Genomic DNA, 25,858 nt, shown 5'->3' with positions numbered 1-25,858 from the left:
GATCTTTCGTGGACTCAAATCAATAGGCATCACTTTCATAATACACATGGTTGTGATCCATTGAGATTAGAGCAGCTTTGAGGTTGTATATGACTGGAAACCCAGCATCAGACCAGCTTTTCATCACTATGTTATCTGGAAAAGCAGCACGTGATGCCTGTGTGCATTTTGAGCCTTCAACTCCGGCATTTATGGAACCCATCAACATCAGATGGTGAAACTATGGCTTTTGTTATGACCGCATGGTAAATAGACTGTTTGGGAGCTTAAGTTTTGTAGATTAGATTTGTAGACAAGATGAGTCGAAGCATTGATAGAAACATTCAGAGCAGCAGATTCCGTCTGGGCCGAATCATGCAGGCTTGTCCAGGCAAGTCTGCACGGAAAGCAGGATGTAACACAGGCCCCAATCCCAGTCACAGACACTGACTGGAGGCCCTTTTTCTCTAAGCTCTTTCTGCCTTCCCTGCTCATCGTTTGCCTTTTCCTGGACAGCTCGTTAATATCAGCAACATCTACATTTCTACATTTAATTCCTGTGACTGACTGACAAATGTCAACAGGAGTGGTTCTCATTGCTGGTTAATGTAAAAGAACACCAATAACGACCAGTGAGTTGCAGGTACACCAGTGGCTCTGAGGCTGAGTTGCAGCTGTTGTGTTGAACAGTGACCCTGTGTGAAGTTCATGTCATGTGTTTGGAGGCAGTGACAGACTTGCGGTTTCTGTGTCTCTGTCTGGGCTGGCCTGTGCTGAGCAATCTGCCACATGTTTGGGCTTTGTGTGCAGCTTTTAAGCCCATGTTTCCCCTGTGTGACTTGCTCTTTTTGTGTTAAGGGGAGGTAAACCCTGTGGCCTGCGGGATGCCTGTAGTCGTTCTGATTACATGTTCACTGTGCCCTGCTGTCTCTCCAAACCAGCTCCCTATATAACCGTTGAAACGCAGAAGTCAGAGTTGGGAAAGGCGAGGGCGCCAAATTTCTTCTCCTAATATCTATTTTATACGTATCCTCCCTATTTCCCTTTTTTTTTTTGAATTGCAAAAGATTCCAGTTCAGAACTGCTTGAGGTTTCTCCCTCTTGTGGTAAATTTTTAGGCTCTTGGCAGATCGTGCAGTGGCTCAGTCATGCCAAAAGCGCAGCGTCACTTTTGAAACAAATATACATCCCACCCCTCCCTCCTACCGCAGCTGTAGCAGAGGCAGACAACCAGCGGGCAGAAGCCACAGTACTCTGTCACAGAGGCTCAGAGTTGTACTGCCCTGCCTACCCCATGTGGAGTAAGGCACAATTCATTAAGGCCACAATCAATATACTTTTCCTATTCTCAAAAATGAAATTTTCACACGTTATTTTCATCATCTGTTCATATGTTTTTACTTATAGTTAGAATGTCCTTCATCCTATTTCACTTTCATGTATGTCTAAAACCAGAATGCTACTTTATCTTGATTTATGGATTGCTAACAAAATTGGTACAAATTCCCATGGTCCCAATTCCCTCTTTTAGGGGATTCATTTACTAAGTATGCGTGATGAACTGGCATCTCAACGGTCCCCTAGCGGTGAATCTTCAATGACTGCAGTTATCCACAGATTTTTATCATAAACTATATTCATTTCCCGTACCAAGATTAAATTTAACTACTATGGCAATTCACAGACATGGTTATATTGCTCCTCCAGTGGTTCAAATCTCATATTATCCACTTCTTTCATTTTCAAACTAAATGCCCCGTGTTCACCACTGACAAGCTACTGTTAGCGGGCTAACATGCTGAACTTGGATGATGAATTTGAACATGAATCGAATTTACAAATTTGCAGGTGTGGGAATTTCGACTGGAATGCTGTTGGAATTTCCAACTCAGGCAAACCTCAACACAACATACATATATATATATGTAGCTCTATTGCTAACAGTGGCTAACAGTTTTTTCCACTTACTATACTTGAATTTGGTCAACTGTGTGATGTTATTCGTTGTGACTTTTTGAATTCCAAGGTAAATGGGAGACAGCATTGATCAATAAACTCTTAAATCATAAGTTTGTCAGAACTGTCATTGTTAGGTTGTTAGCATGATGAAACGTAGCTTAAAGCATTGCTTTGTCTAATTACGCAGCGCCTTGCAGAAAATCTTGCACAGCTGGTGACTCTTAGCTGTGTATTTTCTAACGTGAGCTGTTGGAATGAATCAGAACAGGGCAAGTCTGTTTATGTGTTGAGATGAGTTTGTATGTATGCTTGAGTGTGGTGAGCTACACATGGCAGTACACACACACCCTGAAAGCTAGAAAGAGGCACAGCAGTTGTTGTCATTGGTTTTCCCCTTACTCCTCATTCCTTTTTTTTTTTAGCTTTTGTTCTGAAATACCCCGAGCCACATCTTTCACTGTTTGCCTTTTAACAAGGTTTGTGAGGCGGCCCTCCCCACCCAGAGTCCACATAAGTTGCCAAGATACAGACCATGAGAAGGAGTTCCAGGACCTCAGTAAATCTTTGGGGGACTGGTGAATGCAGACTAACACATTTCAGTACATTAAATTCCCATTTATCATGGGCAGAGTATTTTTTTGGGAGATTTCCGTGTGGGACTGTGGAAAGCTCAGCTCTATCAGCAGGTGGCGCTTTGCTGTATGGCTTCAAACTGGAGTGGAAAAGTTCTTATGGATGCGCAGTCTCTCTGAGAGTTACTGTTTGTCCATCCCTTATTGGTCTAAGTGGCCAGGCCTTTAGAAATGTTGTGGTCATCATTCGTCTATGGCCTCAATGTTGGGAAGTGAATGGATGTTTGTTGGGTAGCCTTGCTGGGAACAAGGTAATGTGTGTCCCGCTCCAAACTTTAGAGTTTATGTCACTTGTAAAACTCAGATTGACTAGCTTGTGTATGCGGTCGAAGGGAATTGGGTTGTTTATCTTCTCACTGACGTAATTCTGTGATTAGCTCTGGGTTTTTATACCTCCGCTTTCTGGTGCACACAGACACAAATACACTGTCTGAGCCCACGTTGCAGCTGACCTGAGACAAGGCCCATATGAACTCAATTTTCTCCCACAGACAACCAAGAACAACAACCAAAAATGCATGCTGACATATGCAGATAGGAAGGAAATGAGTAAAAAACAAACAAGCAGGAGGCAGTGCGGTGAGATGAAACAACGCTCAGAGGGCAGGCGGATGGAATTTAGCACATCTGTTAGTTTGGCAGAGCTCTCAATCATGTGCGATGTTTTGGAGCCAACAAGATGGTCAGAGTGTGGCTGTGCAGGCTGTCTCCAAGCTCACATGCATGTTTTTCACCCATGGTTACAAGACAAGGACACATGTTCTTTCTTTTTTTCAAATTCTGTGTTGTTCCTAAGTAACACAATTACAACACAAACTACAACAATTGAGGGGTTTTTTGTCTTTAAAAAACAAAATTTTCACTGAATTGTTTTTTGAACAATTTCACAAAGTATAAAGAATTTGAAAATTGTTAATGGCTTTGCTTTATAGCTCTGGGACATTTTTATTATCTATAAGTTGATTCGTTTACCACTATTCTCAACAAACACGTCCGGTATGTGTTGCACAACATTATGAGCCTCTGTAATTTGCATGGGAAAACATCTTAGTCCAATAGCAGCTGCTTTTACAACTGAGGTCGAACTGGACTGAGATTCTGTGGAAAATTATACGGTACTGTGCGGAACTCTTGAGCCACCCGCCATTTCTTTATTTATTGCCAAGAAAATGGGAAATAGACGCAGTTATTTATTGAAACATATGCAAACAGACATAGAAATACAGTATATAAGGCAAAACAGGGTTTGAATAATTCTAGCCAGCTTGAAAGTCAATGTTTGCTCTGAGCACATTTATTCTTCAACACAGCTTGAATCCTCTAAGACAAGCTTTCTGTCATTTCTGTCTTCAGGAATAGTTCTCCAGACTTCTTGAAGGACATCCCAAAGCTCTTCTTTGGATGTTGGCTGCCTTTTGTTCTCCCGCACTGCTTCAATAATGTTGAGGTCCGGGCTCTGGGGAAGATTCATCCCTCCATAAGACATGTTGCCACTGATTTTCAGCCCACTTTGGCATTCCTCAGCCTTTTCTCCCTGTTTCCCTTCCTTAAGAATGGCTTATTGGCAGCCACCCTTCCATGGAGACCGTTTCTGATGAGGCTTCTGTGAACAGTAGATGGATCAACGAAGGTCCAGATGCATCTCTCAGGTCCTGTGTCAGGTCTTTGTTGGATTTTTTTCCTCTTTCTTAAGGACATCACTTTCAGATACTGTTCTTCTGCTGTAGAAAGTTTTCTTTAGGCCTGACACATATTCTTTTGTCCTCCATTTGTCCAGTTTCCCTATTTTTTTTTTAAAGAACACACCGCACACCATGCTGAGATATGTTTTCAACTAATAGCTCTCTCGGGAATCACCCCGTTGGAGATAAAACACTATTTTATGTCTGTGAAACTGTGTTATCTTTGGTATTTTTCATAGATTCAACTAAAGAAATGGGAACAAATCGTGTGTCTTTTTTGACAGGCTGCTAGTAACAAAGTCCCTAAAGATAACATTTAAAATGAGTTCTTTCCTAGGTTGTCTGCTATGTGGAGACACAACATTTATTGAACTATCCCTTGAGTTAAAGGTCCTTTTATGCTTTGTGGCTTCAACAAACAAACGCATTCCTCTGAAAATGTTTGGGTAAAAAAACTGGGTTGAAAATGAGTGAAAAAGCAGGAAATGTCTAAAATATTAACCTTCAGAAAGCTTGAAGAACTATTTCTCAAAACCACCTTAAAAGATTAAAGAAATTCTGGATACCTGGAAGCAAAATATGAAGAAATTAGGGGTGCACTTTACTTTAATGATCTGTTTTTGTTTAGTTATTATCATTATCATTTTCTTTTGAAACGGGGCACACGTGATTCAACTAGATTAAAACTAGAAATGTTACAAATGTTGGAATTCATTTTTCCCAGTCGTTCATGCAGCTTTTTAATTTTAGATCCAGAGACCTTGTTTTCCACTCGGGCAGACTGTGTTATGTGGTCTTATAGGCCTGAGACAACCAGTCAAGACAATGATGTGTGCCAGTAACAACACAAATGCACCAATCTGCTTACCCCACAGTTTCTTTTTCTACCAGTAAATTACATGGGCAGAAAGCCACAGCCCTTTAAGTGAATCACGTTGGGACAAAAATAATAAAACTGGCACAGATAACAAAAAGCTTTCCTGCCTGGTGACTGTAAGCGATCTGTAAACAGCAACACTTTTAGATGTTGCCGAGTTTTTTGTCTGGAATTCCCCTCATATTTTTATAATCATACAGAACATTCCCAGGCCAAGAGAAACCCCGTATTTATTTTTCAAAGCTTCGATAAACCATTAATACACACAGGCAGATTCCAACCTCAGTCTCACTCACGAGGAGACTGAGAGTGGTGTGCTTTTTAACATTGTTACCTTTAACCACTTCCTGTTTGCCCCACAGTTGCTGCAGACGGTGACGGTACCCGGGAAGCGCTGGAGAGCCCGGTCACGTGGAGGCGATGCGGACGGCTGGAGCGAAGAGGGGGAGGAGGGATTTGAGAGTGGCGACTGTGATGATGAAGACGAGTGCACCGGTGTGTCAGGGCTCGGGCCGCCTCCGAGGCGCAAACGGTTACGGATCTTTGCAGGTTAGTCACATGTATTCCTCCAAACCCTGGACCTCAAACTGAACTTAAACTGCACATTCTGAGGTTTCAAATGAGGTGCTGAGTCCGTATTGATGAATTTAAATTACCTTCAATTGGATTTATGGAGTCTGGTAGTGTAAAAAAGTCGGCCGTGCTATTAAGTTGTTTACATTTAAGCCAAATCCAAATTAGAGCTATTTACTGAAATACTTGTAAGTGCATGAATGGATTTGCCCTGTTCTGCAGAGAGTCAGAGAGATCACAGACCAAACACAGGCAGTGGGCACAGCAGAGAGGTGTTTACATGACTACTGTACATGTTGACACCACAGTGACACTACGCAGCAGGGAGATGTGAGACCTCCGCAGGTAGCCGTCTCAACCTCAACCTCATGACCTCCCTGGCGTCAATCCCATGAAAAAACGTCAGGCGTATGCTGCTAAAGCCAAACAAAGAACAGAAACAGCTACAAACTGCAGGGAGAAAAGAAACCAAACAGAAGAAGTGGGAGAAAACAGCTCAGGAGCAGGAACAAGAGGGTTCGAAACGCAGATACAAAGCCGGCGCAGCTGAGCAAACATGGCAGAGGGAGTAGTCCTCCTGTCAGGGATGTTGTGGCAGAGATTTGGGTTTGCCGGGCAGGGAGCAAGAGCAGGAACTCAGGGTTCACAGAAATCCTGCAGGGCCATCACTTCCAGCAGGCTGGGCCGTGAGAGTCTGATGCCCTCACATACACGCTGCTGTTGTCAGTGCAGAGTCCTTGCACTCTCTTCTCTGTCTTACAAGCTCCTGAAAGCTTCAGAATTTTCCCTGATCTTTTCCGAGGATCATGAATGAGATGTTTGTGCTCCTCACCGGTGTATGTGTTTGTGTCTGCAGGCACATACAGCTGTTTGTGCCTGTTTATACAAGAGGCATTAATGTTTGTAGACCTTGAGGAGTCTCCTCTCATTGGCTGTTACGCAGATAGCTGCTGATAGCCTGCCATGACCCAGCAAAATGCTGACCTAGCATGGCTGCGTAGCCCCTTTTGGTCAAACAGGGGGCTGGAGTTCAAAGGTCAACCTGCAAAGCATGAGGCCTAATGGGCTGCCTGTCTGTGCTCCGCTCCTCTGAGATGGACGAGGCAGATCTGGTTTCACAAAGCTGGGAGCGGATTGATGGAGTGGCACACACACACACATGCGCACAGGACGTGGGAAACGGTGACAGAAGCCACAACAACAAGGTGCAGACAGGACAGACGCAGAGCTGAGGCCCCAACACAGCCTGGTTGTCAACCTACTGACCACACAGAGGATGTTCCCAAATGGGCCTAATGATTGATCCCTCCTCGCCCATTCACTGCGCAGATTCCATAACCCTCTGACAACTAATACCACTCACACACAGATGCACAGACACACAAGCGCGTCCCCTCCCGACCAGTCAGACCCCATGTTACACATTCTCCTCAGCATTCCAGGCCAGTAGAGCTATTCCAGGACAGGGACACCCCCCCCCCCCCCCCCCCCCCCCCCCGCCCCCCCCCCCGCACAACCCAGCCCACCCTTCCAAAGAAAGACCTACAGCCATGCACTAAGATGGATACACGAGACCCAGTCCTGCCTTCAACCTTACTTCTGTGGTGATATGACAGTTAAATATTAAGAATGCTAATCGTGTATTTGAGTAGTTGGTGTGTTGAATTCTGCTATTAGATTACTGTATAGAACAGCTGTAGACCACCATCAGACCAGCTTTAATCAATTACAGCAGCCCATGTGACAGTGTTTAAAAAAGACTGGTGATGGTCAGATGATTGAATGACTCGTCACTTGCTGCACTATATGCTCACTGTTTCAAGTGAGCCCATGTAATCATAAAGTCAGCTGACTCATTGGCTAACATTAGCATTACCATCTTAGGTTACTTGTAGGAGTGTTTTGAATTACACAAAGGTGCATTTTGATGTTTATGAATCCAGCACTGTCTTACCAAATTGAAACTGGAGACTGCAATGTGACGTAAAGCTCTGTCAGAGGGTCCTTGTAGGGTCGCTGTGAACACGCATCAAGGAATATTTCTGGGCTTGTTAAACCACGAATCTGGGATTCCACATGGCTCATCTGACTTTCCGCTCATGATGAGGGCTCACCTGCGTTTCGATGCTTTCATGCACACCTGGCCCCTGACTGTCAGGCCTCTGTGGGAAACAAAGAACGCTCCACCATCCCCTCTCAAACCTGCTTGCAGATTTCTCTGAAAGCCCCTCTTCATACCCTCATACTAACCTAATTTTTCCCCCTCCCTTTATAAATTCAGTCGTAAAGTTTCACTGCGGCTTCGCAAACACTATAATTTTGCATTTAAAAAATTAAGATACAATTTTAGATAACTTATCAGCTCTGTCAGTTTAATTTCTTTAAGTTTTGCTTGATAGATAACCTGTAATGTTATTTCTAAAAGAAAAAAAAGTTCGGACACGGTGTAAACTGTGAATAAACAGAATGCAACGATTTGCATATTTCATACATATAAACAAAAAAAACCACATCAAATGGTGAAAGTGGGACATTTAACGATTTCATGGCAAACATTACCTCAAGTTGGGATGATGGCAACAAAAGGCTGGGGAAGAAAGTGCTACTGAAAAGTACCAACAGTTCAGTAACTTAGTTGGTTTTAAAAAAAAAGAGCACCATCGAGAAGCTCTCAAGAGTCTCTCAAAAAAAAAGTCAAGATGGGCAGAGGTCTGGCTACCTGAAAATAACTGCATCAACAAATTGTGAAGAAATGTCAGAATATTGTATCACAATGTATAACTGGAAAGACTTTGAGTGTTCCATCATATACAGTAATATTATCAAAAAATAAACACTTCCAGTAACACTATGCATCCTATCCAGATGACATATTTTTTCAGGGAAGGCCTTGCCTATTTCAGCAGTACAACATTAAACTACATACTACATCTGTTGCAACAGCATGGCTGAACTGACCAGCCTGCAATTCAGACATTTGACCAATTTAAAACATTAGTGCATCGTGGAACTCAAATCATGACAATGAAGACCCAAGACTGCTGAGCAGCGAGAATATTATATCAGACAAGAAATGGTCAACATTCCTCTCCCAAAGGTCCAGCTGCTGGTCGGCGCATAATATAATGTCTGATGGAAAAGTTTGGGTCTGCACTCAGAGCTCTGTCTCGTGTTTTCTTCTTGAACTCGGCGGGTCTTTGGTACATCTCGCTCAGCTCATGCTCAGCATGAGCCGATTGAATAGACCTCTTGTTATGTTTCTGCGCTCAGACGTTCGGTCACTGTAAGCACCCCGAAGGAAAGCATCTTTTGGGAGCTGCATAGCATTTTATCAGCTCCAGAGGTTAGTAAAACACAGAGTGGAAATATTCCTGTAATGTGAAACACGCAGCTTACGATGAGAGGCTGTGCCGGGCTCACCTTTCAGGCCCGCTCCAAATTTTTTGGCAAGAACAAAGGAGCAAAAGAAAAGAGGAAGGCGATGAAAGAATGTGGGGAAAGAACAGAAAGAGACAAAAACGCCTTTGATAGCCCTAAAGGTTGATACGCTGGGAAACCTAAACATTCTTTACTGTGTATGTGGGTCGAATTAACAGCCGTACATGCTGCCAATAAGAGAACCTGGTATGTTAATCAACTGCAGCTGTCACCCCTGACCCCCTGCACCTGATAGGTGAGTCACACGGCGCCGGTCCTACGCAGCAGTGTTCGCCACATGTCTTCATCAAAGCAGTTATAAGCCAAACGCTGTTGACATTAGCAGCACTGGACCCATCCGCCACGTATGCTGCTTCACCCTTATTTCAGCTCCATATAGTTTCATAGAGCTGATTCTCAGAGCTGCCGCGTCTATGAATGTGCTTGCAAGAGAAGAGTTCCCGACATGTGGTTACCAGTTAGATCCACAGGTTGGGGTCAGACAGAGGGAGAGGGCCTCTGACAATGCAGATGTGTGGAAGACTGCAGGTGTCTGGATGGAAGAGGAATCTGGGTGCCCACATGAGCGGAGTCCTCTGTGGTTTTCATGCAGAGACAGGAAATACAGAAGCACAAAAAACATGCAGACTTAACCAAAGCCTCCATCAGGATTAAACCAACACCGTTTCCAGAGACGCTTACGCACAATAGAACTGTTTGCAAAGTGAAAGAAAAATGTGAAATGCGGGGGAAAAAAAGAAGAACAAAGGAGGCTCTGAGCTATTAATTATATGTCAAGTTAGAAAAACGAGAAAACGTTCACTTTCAAAGATTTAGTGTTATGAGAAGAGGTGATCCAACACAGTGATAAACGAGCCCTGTCCCGACTTTTTAAGGAATACACAGCTGAAACTGAGTTCAAAACAAGCACATGTTTCAGAGATGATCGATAAGATTCTTCAGTTTTGGAAATGTCAGGAGTTGTCTTTGTAATCCTTTCTGTTGAGAATTCAAGCAACTTCCAAATGATTGGGCTCTAACATTTTACATCTGTGTTTTTCTCCGTTTTTTTCCTCTGAAATGCTGACACATCTGCTCGGCTAACAAAGATTTCAGTACGAGTCCCATGAACTGCTCTCAAGCTGAAGGCAATAACAACTTTGCTTAACTTGACATGTTAAAGACGTTTTTTTTTGTCAGCCACACTGGCAGTGTTGTTTTAGGTATGTCAATGTCCTTTTACAGCCTGTAGAGCTTTCCCACCACTCTGCACCTCTGTAATTTAGCAAATGTCAACATATGAACACCAGAAGATTACGCTTATGCTCACATTCACAGTAGCATGCATGTATCCCTCTGCGGTGCTCTTCCCCCACACAGAGTGAAAGATTATAAGTAGGAAACCTGTAGATGTAGACAAGCCTAAAACTTTTTAACACTAAGTTTAATTCCACCACAAAGCAGCTCTTTGTCCACACTCACTTCTGTCTTTTCTGTGATTGGGACTGATAAACTTGATATCTCCTAAAAGTCTTAGCATGTTAGCTTTGATGTCATGAGTGTTGCAGCTTGCTGGTGTTACAACTAGCTCACAGTGACCAGCACAGTTAAAGACTCTTGGGTCTTGTTGATTTATGACCACTTGCATAACCAACCAGAAACACTGGTGGAAAAACAACAACAACAAAAAAAACCTCTTTCAGCAAAGTCCGACGCTGAAAAGCTTCGTTTTATGGAATCGAAGGCTGTGAAAAAGCGCGATGATCGTTTCTTTTTCTCAGAGAAATAAAGGAACAGATGTTGCTGTTCTGTGTAAGTCAGTCAAAAGCCTCCAAAAACAGATTTGGAGAAAATGCTCTCATCCGTGGCTGACATAATGATCACACTCGAGCCAAGTCGAATCTGTTTGTGTTTTAAATAATTGATAATGATTTTATTTTGATAACTGCTTCCAAGACAGGGTGTATAACTTTTCCAGCGAAGCCTTGAATCGCTGAAAAGGTCAAATCTGTGGAGGAGAGGAGCTTTTGAAAATCTAGGTGATAGTGGAGAGGCTGATAATGTGTAACTAACTGGAAATATTCTGACAGAACGTTCCCCACAAGCATCTCTCTTTGAGCTTATAAAACAACCTCTGTAAACTCAGCCAATCCTCCTCCTTCCCCACCTCCTCCACGCCCCTCGCAAAAATAATGTAGCTTGCCACCATCTGTGTAAACAGGCTTGGCTAGTAAGGGCTGCAGTCTCTCATCTCGTTCACACTGGAACGGGCCACAAGGCCCTGTGTGTCCACAGCTCTGGGCCTGAGTATGGAGAAGATGGGAAAGGAGAGGAAAAAGAGGCAGGAGAGGAACAAGGGGATGAATTTATCCTCTGGACCACTTAACGCTCCTCCACTGGAGCTTTCTCAAATCACTCCAGGGATAAAACCCCTAAGATTAGCCAGAAGGCAGGAAGAAGAGCCCTGGTTTTAATACAAGCGCAGAGTTACTTGGGTTCTCAGCATCTTACATGAGGGGCCCACCGGCATTTGATTCGTTTCGTAAGCCCGGGCATTTTTCTGTGTTTGTGAGTGCGCGTCTTGGAAAAGCATTTGTTTGCTCAAGAGCTTTATTTACATTCACAGGCACTTTTTTGGAAGCAGTAAATTGATTCCAGGCCCATTCCTGGGTCGTGTCCATCAGCTCCGCCGCAGTCCACAAACACTCTCCACACAGCGGGACCATTCTCGAGGCCCCGCTGCTCTCCTGCTTACCGCCACAGTGACACACAGAAGCCATTTTGTGGGAATGTCTTAAAAGTTTGGTTCGAGTGGTTTACATTTCACATGTTAACCCTCTGCTCTCACCTGTGTCTTAAATTCTCTCTCTGTCCTGTTTTTGTTTCCCCCCATGGACTGCTTCTGCTCTGTTTTTCCAGCCCTTTCTTGAAACTAACTCGACAACGCAGTGAACATCGCAGGAGTTGTGCTGTCAATGTACTCCGAGCTGCTGGAGGAAACCGCAGGCTAACCACTAAAAAGGGCTCAGACAGATAGTGAAACTGCACACCGACAGCTCTCTGTGTGTACAGTCAGAGCAGCCAAATTGTCACACGTGGCTTCGTTCCTCGTCTGCCTTTCGGCAGGAATGTGTGGCGAATCGTGCTTGTTTGTCGGCGGGGACATTTCCACAATAAACATGTCTCAGTCTCCCAGCTATATCTTTTTCACCGCACCTTCTGCCGGACCCAGGAAGAGATTGGAAACGCGTGTCAGGGCCATCACGTTAGGAGATAAAGATAGCATCCAAAGAATGTCTGTTGCTCTGATAAGAAGCGGTCATTGTCCGGTCTGTTCAGAAACTTAAACGACTCTCCCTGCCAACCTCTGACCCTGGATCAGCACTGACCTCGGCGCTGGCTCACAGGCCTTCTCTGTGCGCGGCAGAGCTCCCCACCCTGAGTAATGCTCCCTTTCCTCAGCACAGAATCAACTCTTTGTATGTTTGATTTGTTATGGTTTTTACTGCTCTCGCCCCTTGCCCATTTTTTTTTTCCACAGGGTTGCTAATATTAGGAATTCGCAGTTGAAATTTACGTGACTGTTCTGAACTTTTCTCCACTCCTCAAGCTTCTTCTCTTTCTCCTATCTATGATCATATTAACCGCTCGCTGGAAGCGGGGACTATAAATACACTGAAGTGAATGTAATTTGGACAGCGCAGGGAGAGGCCAACGAGTGCAACATCTTCGTCCTCCCCTGGCTGACACCCCCTCTTTTCAATGACTGTGTTAATTAAGGGGTCTTGACTTGCATTTGTTCCACAAACCGCAATGTAGAAAGTGTCCGTGATTGGTTGCTTTCACAACTTTGACAGGATGCTTTCCACTCTTATCAGAGTTAACCTGCAAATTACTTGTGAGTTTGGATTTAAAGTTTTAAAGATTTAGATCTTCCTTGTGTTTTTCTAAACTTCACCCTGTCTCCTGACTTAATCCAATTCCTTTTGCTCTTTCCTGTTTTAAAAATGACCGAAACTCTATTATCTCCTTATATTCACAGCCCTTTTTTTTTTAACACGGCATCTCTCTGTCTTACTTTCTTGCCCTTTGTGTGGCAGGGTCCCTCGGTCTAGAATAACAGTGAGTGTTGTGGAAGTCGGGAGGACAGAGTGGCTCAGTGAGCGGTGCTGTTGCAAAGGCCAGGGGCAGGGCCTCCTCTGGGCGTCCCGTTTGTCTTGGCTCAACATTCCCAGCCTCTCCGAGCGCCCCTGTGGTCGGCTTGTGGGTGGGGAGGCAGACGGTCACATTCCCCCCCAGCCCATAGACAGAGGCATCTCGCCCCATTCCATCAAGGAGCACAGTCTCAGTATAATCAGAGTCACGCAACGTGACCAACCAGCCAAAAACCGCTGTCCAGTTTGTTATCAGCTAGCCTTTCGGAAGCAAAGCCCAGCTCCTATCATGTTTTTACAGAACCACTTTCTTCACTGCAAATGTTGGCTCCTGACAAACGATTGCACACAAGCTCCTAATTTCCTAAGTTTTTCTGAGTTTATACCAAAGTGAATAGTTGCTTTGCAGATTTGAGATGAGTGATAAGATATTTGCTTTACTTGAATCTTGAAAAACAAAATCAAATTTGACCAGCTTAGGTGTGTTATGTGCACACATCGTCTGCCAATGTAGCAATCGAAACCATCTCTCCTGTTTCATAAGAACCACCTGTGTTTGGAGACTTAACATTCCACATACTTATCTGACCCAAAAAAGGACTTTGTGCATAGCACACGTGTACTGAATAAACTGTACAGCACCATGAAGGTACACTCCCGCCAGAGGGGCTGTAATAATCTGTCAGCTGGCTACTGATGTGCGCCTACTCTGGAGAAGTAATTTAGCTCAATTGAAGAAACATGTTTACTGACAGCGTAAGATGGGTTCTGTAACATGTAATCTTCAACTGTAGCTCCCGACTCACTGTGGCAATTTTTTTTACACTGTGTGCTTGTTGTGACAACTGCACACTGTAACGATAAGCCTCAGGCACCGAGCACTGCTGAAAGCAAAACTCCAGACTCGCTCCCCCTCCTTTTTTCTCTGTCCTCCTTTGCAGACAGACAGAAACACCACGCACACACATGGGACTCGCACTCCAGCCTCTGTTTGACCTGTTGGGGTGATCCAAACAAACATCCGCTCCCCTGCTTGAAAACCGCAGCGTCTGGATGCATCGGGCCTGTTCTCCCTAGGAATGGTCACTAAAGAAAACATAAATTCAAAGCTTGAATTGCTACCACGGTTGTTGACTCGCATGTGACTACCGTGCCTGCTCATTCAGAGTCCAAGGCCTTTAGCGCTACCAGTCAATGGGTGGACTGTTGACCCTTCCCCTGGGTCGTAACTCGAGCTCATAAGGCCACGATAAAACTAGCAGGGTTACTCTAGCAAGGTGACGTGCTTTGCAGAGTGATAGTCTTCAAATTGAAGGTTTGAATGGATGAGCAGGAGGAGGGCTCTGTTCTGCTGAAAGCCACAAGGGCCCACATTGGTCACATTAATCACAGCTGGGACGGTGCCTGTTTTTATAGCCAAGAGTTATCCATCTATTTGCCTAATTGTCTGTCCATTATCCTCACTCCTCCCTAAAAGGCCCAGAAAAGGAAAAAGAGAAGGAGAGAAAGAACGTGAATCTGAATTCCCTCTGTCTGCATTTCCAAATCTCAGTCAATCTAACTCTGTCCGTACTTTGCTCCACACACACAGGCACAGGTGTTCATCACTAATTATACCGCGATATTATTAGTCCCAGCCTGGCGCAGGAGTGTAGGGGGATCTAAGTTTGCATAGTCTTCAGTCCCAGTTGAGTTGTTTTCAAATCCTGCAGAACAAGGCCCCTCTGTGGTGCTACTCATGTCGAAGTGTTTAAACTTATAAAGAAAGACTTCCCCCTTTTTTCCTTTTTCAGAAACCGAGCCTCTCTTTTTCCTTTTTCTTTTTTCCACTCGCATTATTGCCGCTGTAAAGCACACCAACAACAATGCTCTCCCACTTTGTCTCTCGCTTTTTCACAAACACTCACAGGGACGGTTGTACCCACCCCACTCAATCATTCGCACACAAACGCACAAATGCAGACACGCATGCCTCCCCCTCCGCGCCCTGCCTCTTATCCACAGTGTATATAAAAGCTGTATCGAATTGCACCTTGAGCTTAATTGGCTCGGCAGTACAGTGTGCCGCTTCGACAGTGACAAATCGGCCTTTCAAAGCTCCAGAGAATGTCTGCCCACTGCCATGTCAGAGGACACAGGAGGAGAAAAAAAGTTAATTGTCCCCTGGCTAGTGTTCAAACAATGTCGTAACCGCACAAAAATTTGTTGGAAATGCAGTTTGGAGCTTTGGAGGTTTATTTATTTGCCTCACTCCTCTATTTAAGATGGTGCCTGGCAGCATAGAGGCCTGAAGGGAACAGAGTTGCTGGAGAAAGGCCCTTATTCTTTGTGTTTCTACACAAGACGAGCAAGTCAAAGCTTTGGGCATACTTATAACTGCTGCCTCTGATCACGCAGTGGCTCAGAAAAGCCACTTCCTCCCACTGGATTTCTTGCACAAGGGAAAACAGTGCACGGATCAGATGGGACACCTAATTCAATTAGGAGCAATCTGTTATTTTTAGAAGCTCAGATTTGACAGAGTGCATGATTCTGTGTGTGTGTGTGTCTGAAGACACAAACGTATACGAGCAGAGCCAAGACCGTGTAGAGTGAGGTATTTCAAAAATCCTCCATTGTGTGTGTGTGTGTGTGTGTGAGAGTGAGTGTGTTTGCTCTGCATCTGGCTTGACAGGGGACAGCTCAGCCCATACTTGGCGTTCCTAACTATAGTCCAGCTTTATTACTGATATCCTCCTGGCCTATCTCATAACTCAGCCCCTTGATTTTAGTGTTTCACACAGTCTTCTACGAGACAAGGCCGTACAGAATATGTCTCACACACACACACACTTATAGGGAGGAAGATCTGCCCAATGTCATTAGGGAAACAGCTGTGGATGCAGAGCGGTAAGACGACAGTAAGTAAGAGCAGAGCAGCAGGTGACCATGAAGTCACTGTTTCTTACAGAACAGACGGAGAGGAAGGAAGCAAATGGGGAAAAAAAGAATAATCAGACAATTAGTCACTTTTTGCAACTTACATCTACCTTTCTAGGCTATCATTGGAAGAAACCTTCACTTCTCACTCTCAACACTTAGACTCTAACCCCTCTTCACCTCCCAAATGAGCAAATGTGTAATCTGCTTTGCTTGAAGGGATTTTTACAGTAGTTGTGGAGAAGGAAGTGAAACTCATAGTTATAAGATGGCAGTCTGCTTTCACTGGATGGTATAATTGGTGTCAAACAGTGCACAGACCCACACAGTTGTAATCTTATCTACACCATCCCTGCTACCAAGTGCTCGGTGCATTGGTGTGTGACATTCAGTTCAGCTTAGACTCAGAGACTGAACCATTTTATTAGCTTTTGAGGATACTGTAAGTTTTTTTTTTTAGTTTTTATTACTGTTATTCATTTTCCCATTGAATCTGCTTTGGAATTCATTTAGATTTTTCAGGAATGAAATTAAGTTTAGTTTTCCAAATGTAGGTTTCAAGGTAACATTATGTAGGGCTTTTTTACAGTTCTTTTGGAAGATTTGAAATTTTGAAAAAATATTGTTTTTCTTCGATTGAAGTTTAAAAATCTCTTTAGCATTTCCTAATCCAATAGCACAAATAGCACAACCCAGACTGTATAAATGTCAAGTTTACAGAGTTGTGTGCTGTCATTTGTGATTGGCAAAAAGTACACACAGACATGGGTATTTTTCCTTCTTCAGTTCCAAAGAGAAAAAAAACAAACCACATCCACACAGCAACGTTTACAAAAGAAATCTCTGCCCATACAGACACAGTTGAAGCTAAGTAGCACAGGGAGCATGTACCTTATTTGACAGGACTCACAGGTGATCTACTAAGGGCCACATAGAGGAAGGAACAATGGGAGCAGTTTGTTTGTTTTCTCTCTAATCACAAATTTCCACCTTCAACTTGTGGAGAAAAACAAATTGAAATAGGAAGAATAAGGTTGGCTTTCGATTTGGAATTAAAGTCGACGTGTTGAGTAAAAAAAATGCCATTTCAATATTAAAGTGTAATCACTAAGACTAAATCTAATCAGCATCATGTCTACAAAAAGCCTTGTGAACATGATCAGAACTGATCCCAATAACAAGGCAATTATTTCTCTAAGTGATGCTATTGTGGCAAACAATGCTTCTGCTCAGAAGGAGAAACCACACAATAGGAAATTAGAATAAAAAACTTCCTCCTCTAGTTTTTGAATTTTTTTTTCCCCAGAGTGACCACTACTTTGTACATAACAGTTTCCTGCCCTTCAATGTACGGCAGACTGTACAGCTCAGTCAAATGCAACCGTGATGTCTGGACATCAATTCTAAATTTAGAATTCTAAACCACCTTGTTCTCAAAGTTGTTCCAGCACCTCCAGGTCCGACTTGGTCTGGTCATAAACACCTTCAACGCTGTCATAAGGCTCTGTGTTGTTGTCATGCTGTTTAATGTAGTAGTGTACATCATAATACATGCGACATAATCAGCATATAACTGTAAAATGTGTGCAGACATGTAAAAATGTTAGTAAGGTTAGCACCACTGTTATCTTGGCTAAGTCTGCCATTGCTATCTAAACAAAGAGAAGATGTGCATGTTCTGAGGTTAAACCGAGGATGTAGCAGTGTGCAATCTGACATTGTGAGCTAAAATCCCCAGTGTTCCAGTATATCTTAGTTGGAATAAGTGAAAACCGTTTTTCCAAAAAGTTTGGTTTCAGTGCCCAAAATTGCATTTGCATGTGGACAATAGCTGCAAACGCACGGAAAAAAATCTACGGCTATCGATACACCCTTGTCTCTGCATGCTAAGCTAAGCTAAGCTTAACAACTCCCAGGTCTACCTCAAAACTTAATGCACAGTGAAAAGAAGGCAATTTCCCAACATGTCTTCCTATACTTTTACATGAAGGAATTACCCACAAAGAGTCTCTGTCTTGGTAAAAAGGACTGAAAATAGCCAAAATCTAAGCTAGAGTTGGAATCTCTCCTAAAAGACTCTCATACTTATCGGTTCAAATAAAGTTGTCCTGCGTAAGCCCCACAAAGAGGTGGAAATTACCGACCCAAATTTTGGAGATATCCTAAAAGTTTGGCATTGATAGTGTCATGATCCAGGTTTTTTTGTGTATTGGTTTGTCTATGTTCTGGGTTTGTTGGTTCATTTTTGGGTCGCTCATGTTCTTTGTCCTACTTCAGCATTCTTTTCAGTTTTGGTCCTCGTTCTAGTCAGTTGCTCAGTTTACTTATCACTACCCCAGATGTCCTCAACTGCCTCTCATCACCTCATCACCTTTGCCTTGTTTTTGTTACTCACCTGCATCCACTCACCTAATCAGCCATCCCAGCATACTGTATATGCTCCTTGGTTTTCCGTTTCTATTGTCAGATCCTTGCCGTCACCCTTACTTTGATCTTCTCTGTAGTTCTGTTCACTGCTAGTGATTTTCTCCATTAGGTTTGCTCCGTCATTTTTTTTTTCTTTAGTGTTTTTTGTTACTTTATGGTTTCAGTTTTTATATAAACCTCAAGTTAAGTTTGCTGTCTGCATTTTGGGTCCTCTTCTCTCTTTTACCACCAAATTTAACCCAAAGTGTGAGATTGTTGTTTTGTTTTTTTATTATTTTTGATCGCATTAATTATTTTACTACTATTTACACCACCGTGTTACAGCCCTGCTATATTTAAAATAACGCCAAAGGGTACTTTGTGTGTTACAGTGTCATTTCAAAGGGGTTGGGATCGACACTTTTCTGGCTGCTTCCACTAGCTCCAGGTGTTATCTCTACATACCATAAATCTCTTACTCTCTCTTTCCCCTTAAACACACCCAAGATAACGCATAAAATCAAAAAGTTTTAGTTGGATCTTTTCTATTTGGGTCATCGGCCCCCTTCTCAAGATATTGTGACACTGGCAGAGACCACTTTCAGACGGTAGAGCTGTGTGACATGTCATGAAACCAGCGTTTTACCCACTTGTTTTATTTCATTATACTTGGGCACAAATCGGTCAAAAATATTTAGGTTGATTCTGAGCCCTAACTTAAGGCAGCCTCCGTGGTTTTTATTTCTATTTTTTGTTTTCAGCAACTCACCACGTAAATCCACATTTCAACACTCTCCGAGTAAAATTTACGTGTGTGTGGTTCAGCATGTGTCTACAAAAATAACATGCAACATCTGGTTATATGAGGGGTTCTGGTTTCTCCCGATGTAACATTGTTTTAACAGCTGTTTAAGACATCATGCAAAAGCAAGACAGACATGTGTTTTTCAGCTTTTGTCACTGTGTTTGTTCTAATTGTCTCCGTCCTTTTCCCTGCCTCTAATATTTAGTATTATTTTACCTCTCCTCTTTATCTTTGACCCATCTCCTCAATCTCCTGCTTTGTCTGTCTCCCTCTCAGACCTTTCGGATAACCTAGCAATGGATGACTTCACCTTCCAGGAGCAGCTGTTGACCCCTCGGCTGGCCACAGCCGGCGCCGGAGGCGTCTCCTCGCCTGCGGCTCCATTGTGGAGGAGCTACCTGGTTCCAGTCCTACCTATAGCGCTCACTCTGCTTCTGCTTTGTCACCACTGACCCATTCAAGATTCACAACAAACTGTGTGGAAAGTGGCAAGGCTTTTGGAGCTCTCGTTCCCGACATCAAGTCCAGCGGCTCATCAAAGGAAGCGTGACCAACAGAAAATGTTCCATTTCTTTTTAGCTGTGTCAAGTAGAACTTGATTTGCTTGATTTGTTTCTAACAAACCCCTGAAAGCACACCTGATACACCCATGTGCATCGTGTAAATAACAACACCATACTTATTTAAACTTTTGTGCTCTCTCCTCCTCACCTCCTTTGTATAGTGACAAAGTGATAGAGACCCTCATCGTCACCTGTTAGTGAGGACCTAACACACAGCGGACCTTTTAACAGTGCTGCCTGTACCGAGCTATTGCCCTGCAGGGACAATCCGGAAGAAGCAGAAGTCATCTGCTGCCATTTTCCTTCATGACAGCCAATGATCTCGTGCCAACACTGGACCTTGGGTGTTTTAGGGAGCTTCCCCTTCCCAAAAGCTCATTGGGAGTCACTTATTAAAGACACACTTTTCCTTAAAACGCTCTGCTATTGCTTAAATCTGTCTTTCCTGACGGTTGTTTATGTCCTAGTGACAAAGTATTTCAGATCAATTCCCCCACACTTCCAGCACCACTGGCTGATTCATTTTTAAAGCTGGTACACGTATACAGACATATGTTTCTTTGTGTTCATGTCGTGTTCATTTGCAGCATATTGGTTTGTGGATTCAACTACTGGCTGAACTGTGACGCATCGCTGCAATTTTCTTGCATATCCTTAAGGCCCGTGCATAACACGAGCAGTATTACAAAATATAAATATGTATGATAATGTGTAAATTGATCTTGTTATGTTTGTTTGCGTTGAACTGAATGTTTTCAAAGTCCGGCCTCCGTATTTAACCTCGTGTTCGTATGTGTTTTTTAGTTTAAAACGAGGAGCCAGATTTCATGTTGCCGTTTGTTTGATTTTGCTTGGTTTTCAAAATGAAGTGTGAAGAAAAATTGAGTCCGGCCCGCTCGTTGTTTATATTGAAGGGCGCACGATGGGTGTGTGGAGGAACACTAATTAAAAAACGGAAAGTTATCTGCTGCTACTTCACAGCTGTCAGTTTTGACTGTGCTCACAGCCAACTGTGTAACTTGTCCTATCAGCACAGGTGTTACTAACAGTAACGATGGCCGGCATGCTGAGTACCAGTGACCTGACTCTAGATTACCTAAACAAGATGTTGGTTTCATGAGGACAAATAGTTCCACCTGTTTTTGTCATCATAACAGTCATTTACAACCAGTTTGAAGGACATGACCAACGTTGGACCTGAAACTGGTAGTGGATTTAAAAAAAAAATAAATACTGCGCATTTTTAAGGTTATTTATTTATTGTTTGTTTGTTTTGTTTTCAAGATGAGTGTTGATGGATAACGTAGAATGTAAAATAAATTAAATATGTTTTACTGTTTTGTGTTTAAGTCGTGTGTCTGTATGTTCAGGTGTTCAAAAGATTTTAGAAAAACATAAAAATTTGACTGTCGTTAAAAGGAAAAATTCTAATTGTAACTTCAGTAGTGATGGAACTGTACTCGCTCAAATACCGTACCGTGGTACAAATTTAAAGTGCAGAGGAGTCCTTTTCTATCTTAAGTTTTATGATAGAAAATGAATAACTTTTAAGACCGAAAATATAATAGTATATAAAACTACCCTATAGTTTATACTATACCACTTCCATTAATAAGTTAGTGGATTGACAGAAAATTGTCAACCACATTGATCGTTTAGTTTTCTCACAAAGTTTGGAGTATTTTTTACAAATCAGTTGTTGGAAACCAAACCGGATTGTTTTATATAATGAAACTAAATATTAGTCACACAAAAAAGTCCAGAGTGACTGATGTGTTAGTAATGGTAATCTAATGACATACAATGGAACAGGCAGGTGGGGCACGTCTCTAAACCTTTACTTTTAGGACTTTTAGTACATTTTTGTTACTTTTATGCTTCACATTGAGTACAGGACTTTTCCAGAGTATTTTTACAACATCTTAAGGTACTTTATTTAAATAGATATCTGGCAAATATATCCTTAAGTTTAATGTTGATGTCAGAAGCTAAAAGAGAAAATATACGTTTTTGGGGGCTTTTAAAGAAAATGCTCGCCCTTTAAACCCTCTCATCAGTCCAGAAAGTAGTATCTAAAAATCCTGCTTTGAGGTTAGACCTCTATACATTTAGATGTTCCAGTCTGTTGGACTTCACCACCCACCCCATTCACACCCGTCATTACATTAGGGTGGGGTTAACTGTGGTCTGGTGTACTTGTGACCACACTAAACTGTGATGTAGCAGTTCACACTGCAGCTGCTCCATGGAGGCGCAGGCAGGTGTTTCGGCCTGAGCCTGAAAAATGTGCTGGTTTTTACTCTTGCGTGCTTTCAGTTGTTGATTTTTCCTCCCGAACATGTGAGATCATGTTGAGGTGTTCTCTCCCACTGCAGCAATACAGCTATCAATATCAGAAACACATTTGGTGTCATCTAACACGGCATTAGAGTTTCGGGGTCAGTTCCTCAGTGTCACAGAATGCTTCTGCGTGGACTTTACACAGCTTCCAGCAATCAAGAAGTCATTCATTATTCAAACAGCACCAGCCAATTTGTACAGCAATAGCAGCCGGGGTGGATCAGATAGAAATGCAGCTGCTGGACGAGCCTTCTTCAGCTAAACAAATGGTTATCTTTCGCAGGATATGAATATCTGAAAACTACGGTACAGCCTCTGTGATTCTCAACCACACACCATGTAATCAAACTTGGGAGATGTCAATGGTAACAAAGTTTCCCTGATTGGAATCAAGGGCTAAATCCGAACTCAAGCAGAAATGTATTTTAAGAAAATGGTCAAAAATATGATACTGTGAGTGTTTGATGGCTTATACAACTTCTGTAACGTTGTGCTTTTAATGTCTTGCATTTAGTCTCTTCACAGTGTCTGTATCCAAAGGGATCTCCTGACAGATCGTAAAAAAAATGTGTACGTTGTTCAGAAGAAAAGAATTCCAAGCAGTTTTTACAATAATGCCTCAAAAATTGCACAATAGCTACCTTTTCCTTCCTCTGATATCTACTGAGTCACAACTCCCATTGCACTGCTGATGAAGTTTCCACTTTTTATTTGTGTCGTGTTTCAGGTGAGACTGGTCTGGATTACTGGTCAGATACTCCTCACATCAGCATGTTATCAGACCGACTGACTGCACAACCTACGTCTCTGAGTTGGTTTAGCAGTTTGTGTTGGTCCTAATGACCAATCAGAGCATAGCAGGCATGGCTGAAAAATAAGGAAAACTTGTTGGTGAGATTGAATGTACATGTTTCTGTTTGTGGACTTACCTTAGACCAGCCTTTTTCAATTGTGGAATTGAAGCAGAATGCTCTCAGTGACCACGGCCACAGCTTCTGTATCAACTGAAAATGATGTTGGTGAGACAGAAGTCACTCCCTTCTGATTAGTTTGAGCAAAACAAAACAAAATAAACTCCCTCCCTGCAAGAAATTAGTGTCAGGCTGAATGAATTAAGTGACATGAAGTTACAATTGAGTTTGACTGTGAGGCTAATTTTACACCGAAATATGGACAGAACCATAAAATACAACGTGAAACTGATGCTGTTGGAATAAAGACTTGCTGTGACTCTCCTCCAGGCAGCACGTCTTCTTAAATTGGTGAATATCCTGTGAAATGTGGGATGTCATTAACTGGGGTTAAGAGTGTAAAAGGGAGGCTGGAGAAAACAAAACATAAAAAAAAAAGAGAATCAGATTTAACTATTCAGGGAGGAATTTTCCATGAGGTGCAAGTAAAAACAAAGAGAAAATGGATGTCACCTTTTAGATTCTATTAAGAGTGTTGTACGTGTATGTATTGCTTTATGGGCCTTTCACCCTCTGATCCACTTCAAAGCCACTTGTGAATCATATAATTTACTTGTCTCTGTGCTGGTCTCTCAGTTCTTAGAATCTTCAAAGCTCCATGTGAATCATGTGTGCTTGTGTTAGGATTTGTATTCCTCTCTCCCAGCAGATGAGAAACTACTCTGGGCCGAAGAGCTTCCCTCAGCCCCTCTCTGTGAGGTTTTCTTACACCGAAACTAATTAGACCCCCCCCCCCCCCCCCCCCTGGAATTCGCCTTAATCAGGTAATAGATGCTCATCTACTCAACAAGGTTCATTAGTCCTAACTGTTTGTGTTTTGTCTCCATTTTGAAGGCCTGTCTGCCCTCTTAACAAGGTCAGTCTCTCACTGCTCCACACATGACACACCTGTCCCAGCAAACACACTCCACAGTCGGCTTCTGTACCCCAACTCTCTGCTGTAACTTTTCACACCCACTGCTCAGCAGATCTAGATAAAAAACCATTATCATCCAGCTGTGCTTTTCTCTCCTGAGCCGGGTTGCAGCTTTTAAGATGGTAAAGAGAGGCTGATTATTAGGAGATGAGCAAACGCTGGCTGGAGGGAGAGCAGCAGCTAACCCAGGATGGGGGGTTACACTCTGAATGCTAATGCGAAGCTTGAGAATGGGCAAACAGGCCTATTGAAATGCAGAGTTCACATGTTTTCTTAGGGTAATATTCGGGCAATGTTGAAACAGCCCACATCTTGAGAGTGAAAGGTCAATTTGATGTTAGTCAGCAGGAGCAGGGAGAATAGCTGACTATGAGGAATTGTTGCATTTTCTGTCTGAGTGATTGACCACCTATGAATATGTATTTCAGCACTATTTCAGTCACAAAAAGATGTTTGAGTTGGAGTAACTTTGGGGAGTTAGAAGGCTCATCAAACAGTCCATATAAATTCAAATAACCATGTAATTCAGGTGCTTAGGGTGTGTATGGGCTCCCCAGTCCAGTCTAATTTTTTTTACCAAGCTGGATGTTGAAATTCCTTTACCAGGGGGAAAAGCCTGAGACATGTCATGTCGTTCAAAGCTCATTCATGTCTAATTACCATGGCACTAGACCATTTTCTTACCCATTGTGGGTCTATTGAGAGGCGCACCGGGCCCACGCTCTCCCATGCGCACAGCTCCAGCATCCTCCTCCTGCTCCTCAGCAACCTCTGGCTTCCCCTGCAGCAGCCAGCAGTCACACAGAATGAATGGAGCCGCCTCAGGAATGCGGACACAAAAGGAGGAATGCCATTTTGCCAAGTGCTGCTACCCCCCAGACCAAAGGAAATGTGTGCGCACACACACACAAACACAGGAGCACCCCACAAGCCCAAGCATGTTTAAACGCAGGGGGTAAAAGTCTTGTTATGAATATAAATATATCATTTTTAGATGAAGGGATCAGAACGCAGCATTGTTAATAATCATTTGCGCACCTTATGGAATTCAACTCCAAGTAGTGTTTGGGGTGTTTGCGGGCGTGTCCAAGTTTCCAATTAAGAATGAAGATTGTGATTAAAGCTGAGGAGGCCGGAGGCCTGGGGTTGTGGTGACTCAAAAGTCCCACAGTTTGATTTTGACACGTTATTGATTTAACTTATCTGTAAAAAATAAACTCAAATGTTTGGGGTTTTTTTTCTATGCTGCAAGTAGGGCAAAGGTCACAGTCTGAGAGAAGCACGACAGCAGTTGCGACAAAATGCGTCTTGAAATGCAAAAAAGATTGGATTTTTAGCAGAAATTGCATCAATTCAAGTCCCCGCTGCGGTGACGAAACACTCTAGAGATTTGTCCAAAAAAGAAAAAAAAAAAGAAAAACCCATCCTCCTGTTTCGTGTGGCTGAAATGCAGGAATTTGGCCTTGTTGTATTGCATCTTCTGCTGATTCGACTGTAATCCCTGTACACATCTCGACTACTCTCCCAGCCAACTGTTTACAGAACTTTACAACCGCGGATGTGCTATATGACAGACAGCTGCAGATTAGAAACACATCTGCTCCACTGCTAACAGGGCTGACCTGTGTTTGTGTAAGTAACAGACCTGTAAATTTTTGACTCCGT

The 25,858-nt window shown here is 42.9% G+C and overlaps 1 protein-coding gene across 2 annotated transcripts in view; it reads left to right on the top strand.

The window, feature by feature from the left end:
* gpc3 (glypican 3) overlaps nucleotides 1–21,303 on the top strand; it is a 126,076-nt gene extending 104,773 nt beyond the window's left edge. For both annotated transcript variants that reach the window (XM_075480932.1, XM_075480931.1), the window contains exons 7-8: nucleotides 5,492–5,678; nucleotides 19,680–21,303. In XM_075480932.1, coding sequence (XP_075337047.1) covers nucleotides 5,492–5,678; nucleotides 19,680–19,855 — 363 coding nt within the window. In that variant the 3' untranslated portion in view covers nucleotides 19,856–21,303. The remainder of the gene's footprint in view (nucleotides 1–5,491; nucleotides 5,679–19,679) is intronic.
* The last annotated feature ends 4,555 nt before the right edge of the window (nucleotides 21,304–25,858 follow it).

This window comes from Odontesthes bonariensis, chromosome 13 (genome assembly GCF_027942865.1).
Source record: "Odontesthes bonariensis isolate fOdoBon6 chromosome 13, fOdoBon6.hap1, whole genome shotgun sequence".
In the NCBI taxonomy this organism is placed as follows: Eukaryota; Metazoa; Chordata; class Actinopteri; order Atheriniformes; family Atherinopsidae; genus Odontesthes; species Odontesthes bonariensis.
This window is presented reverse-complemented; position numbering and strand designations above follow the sequence as displayed.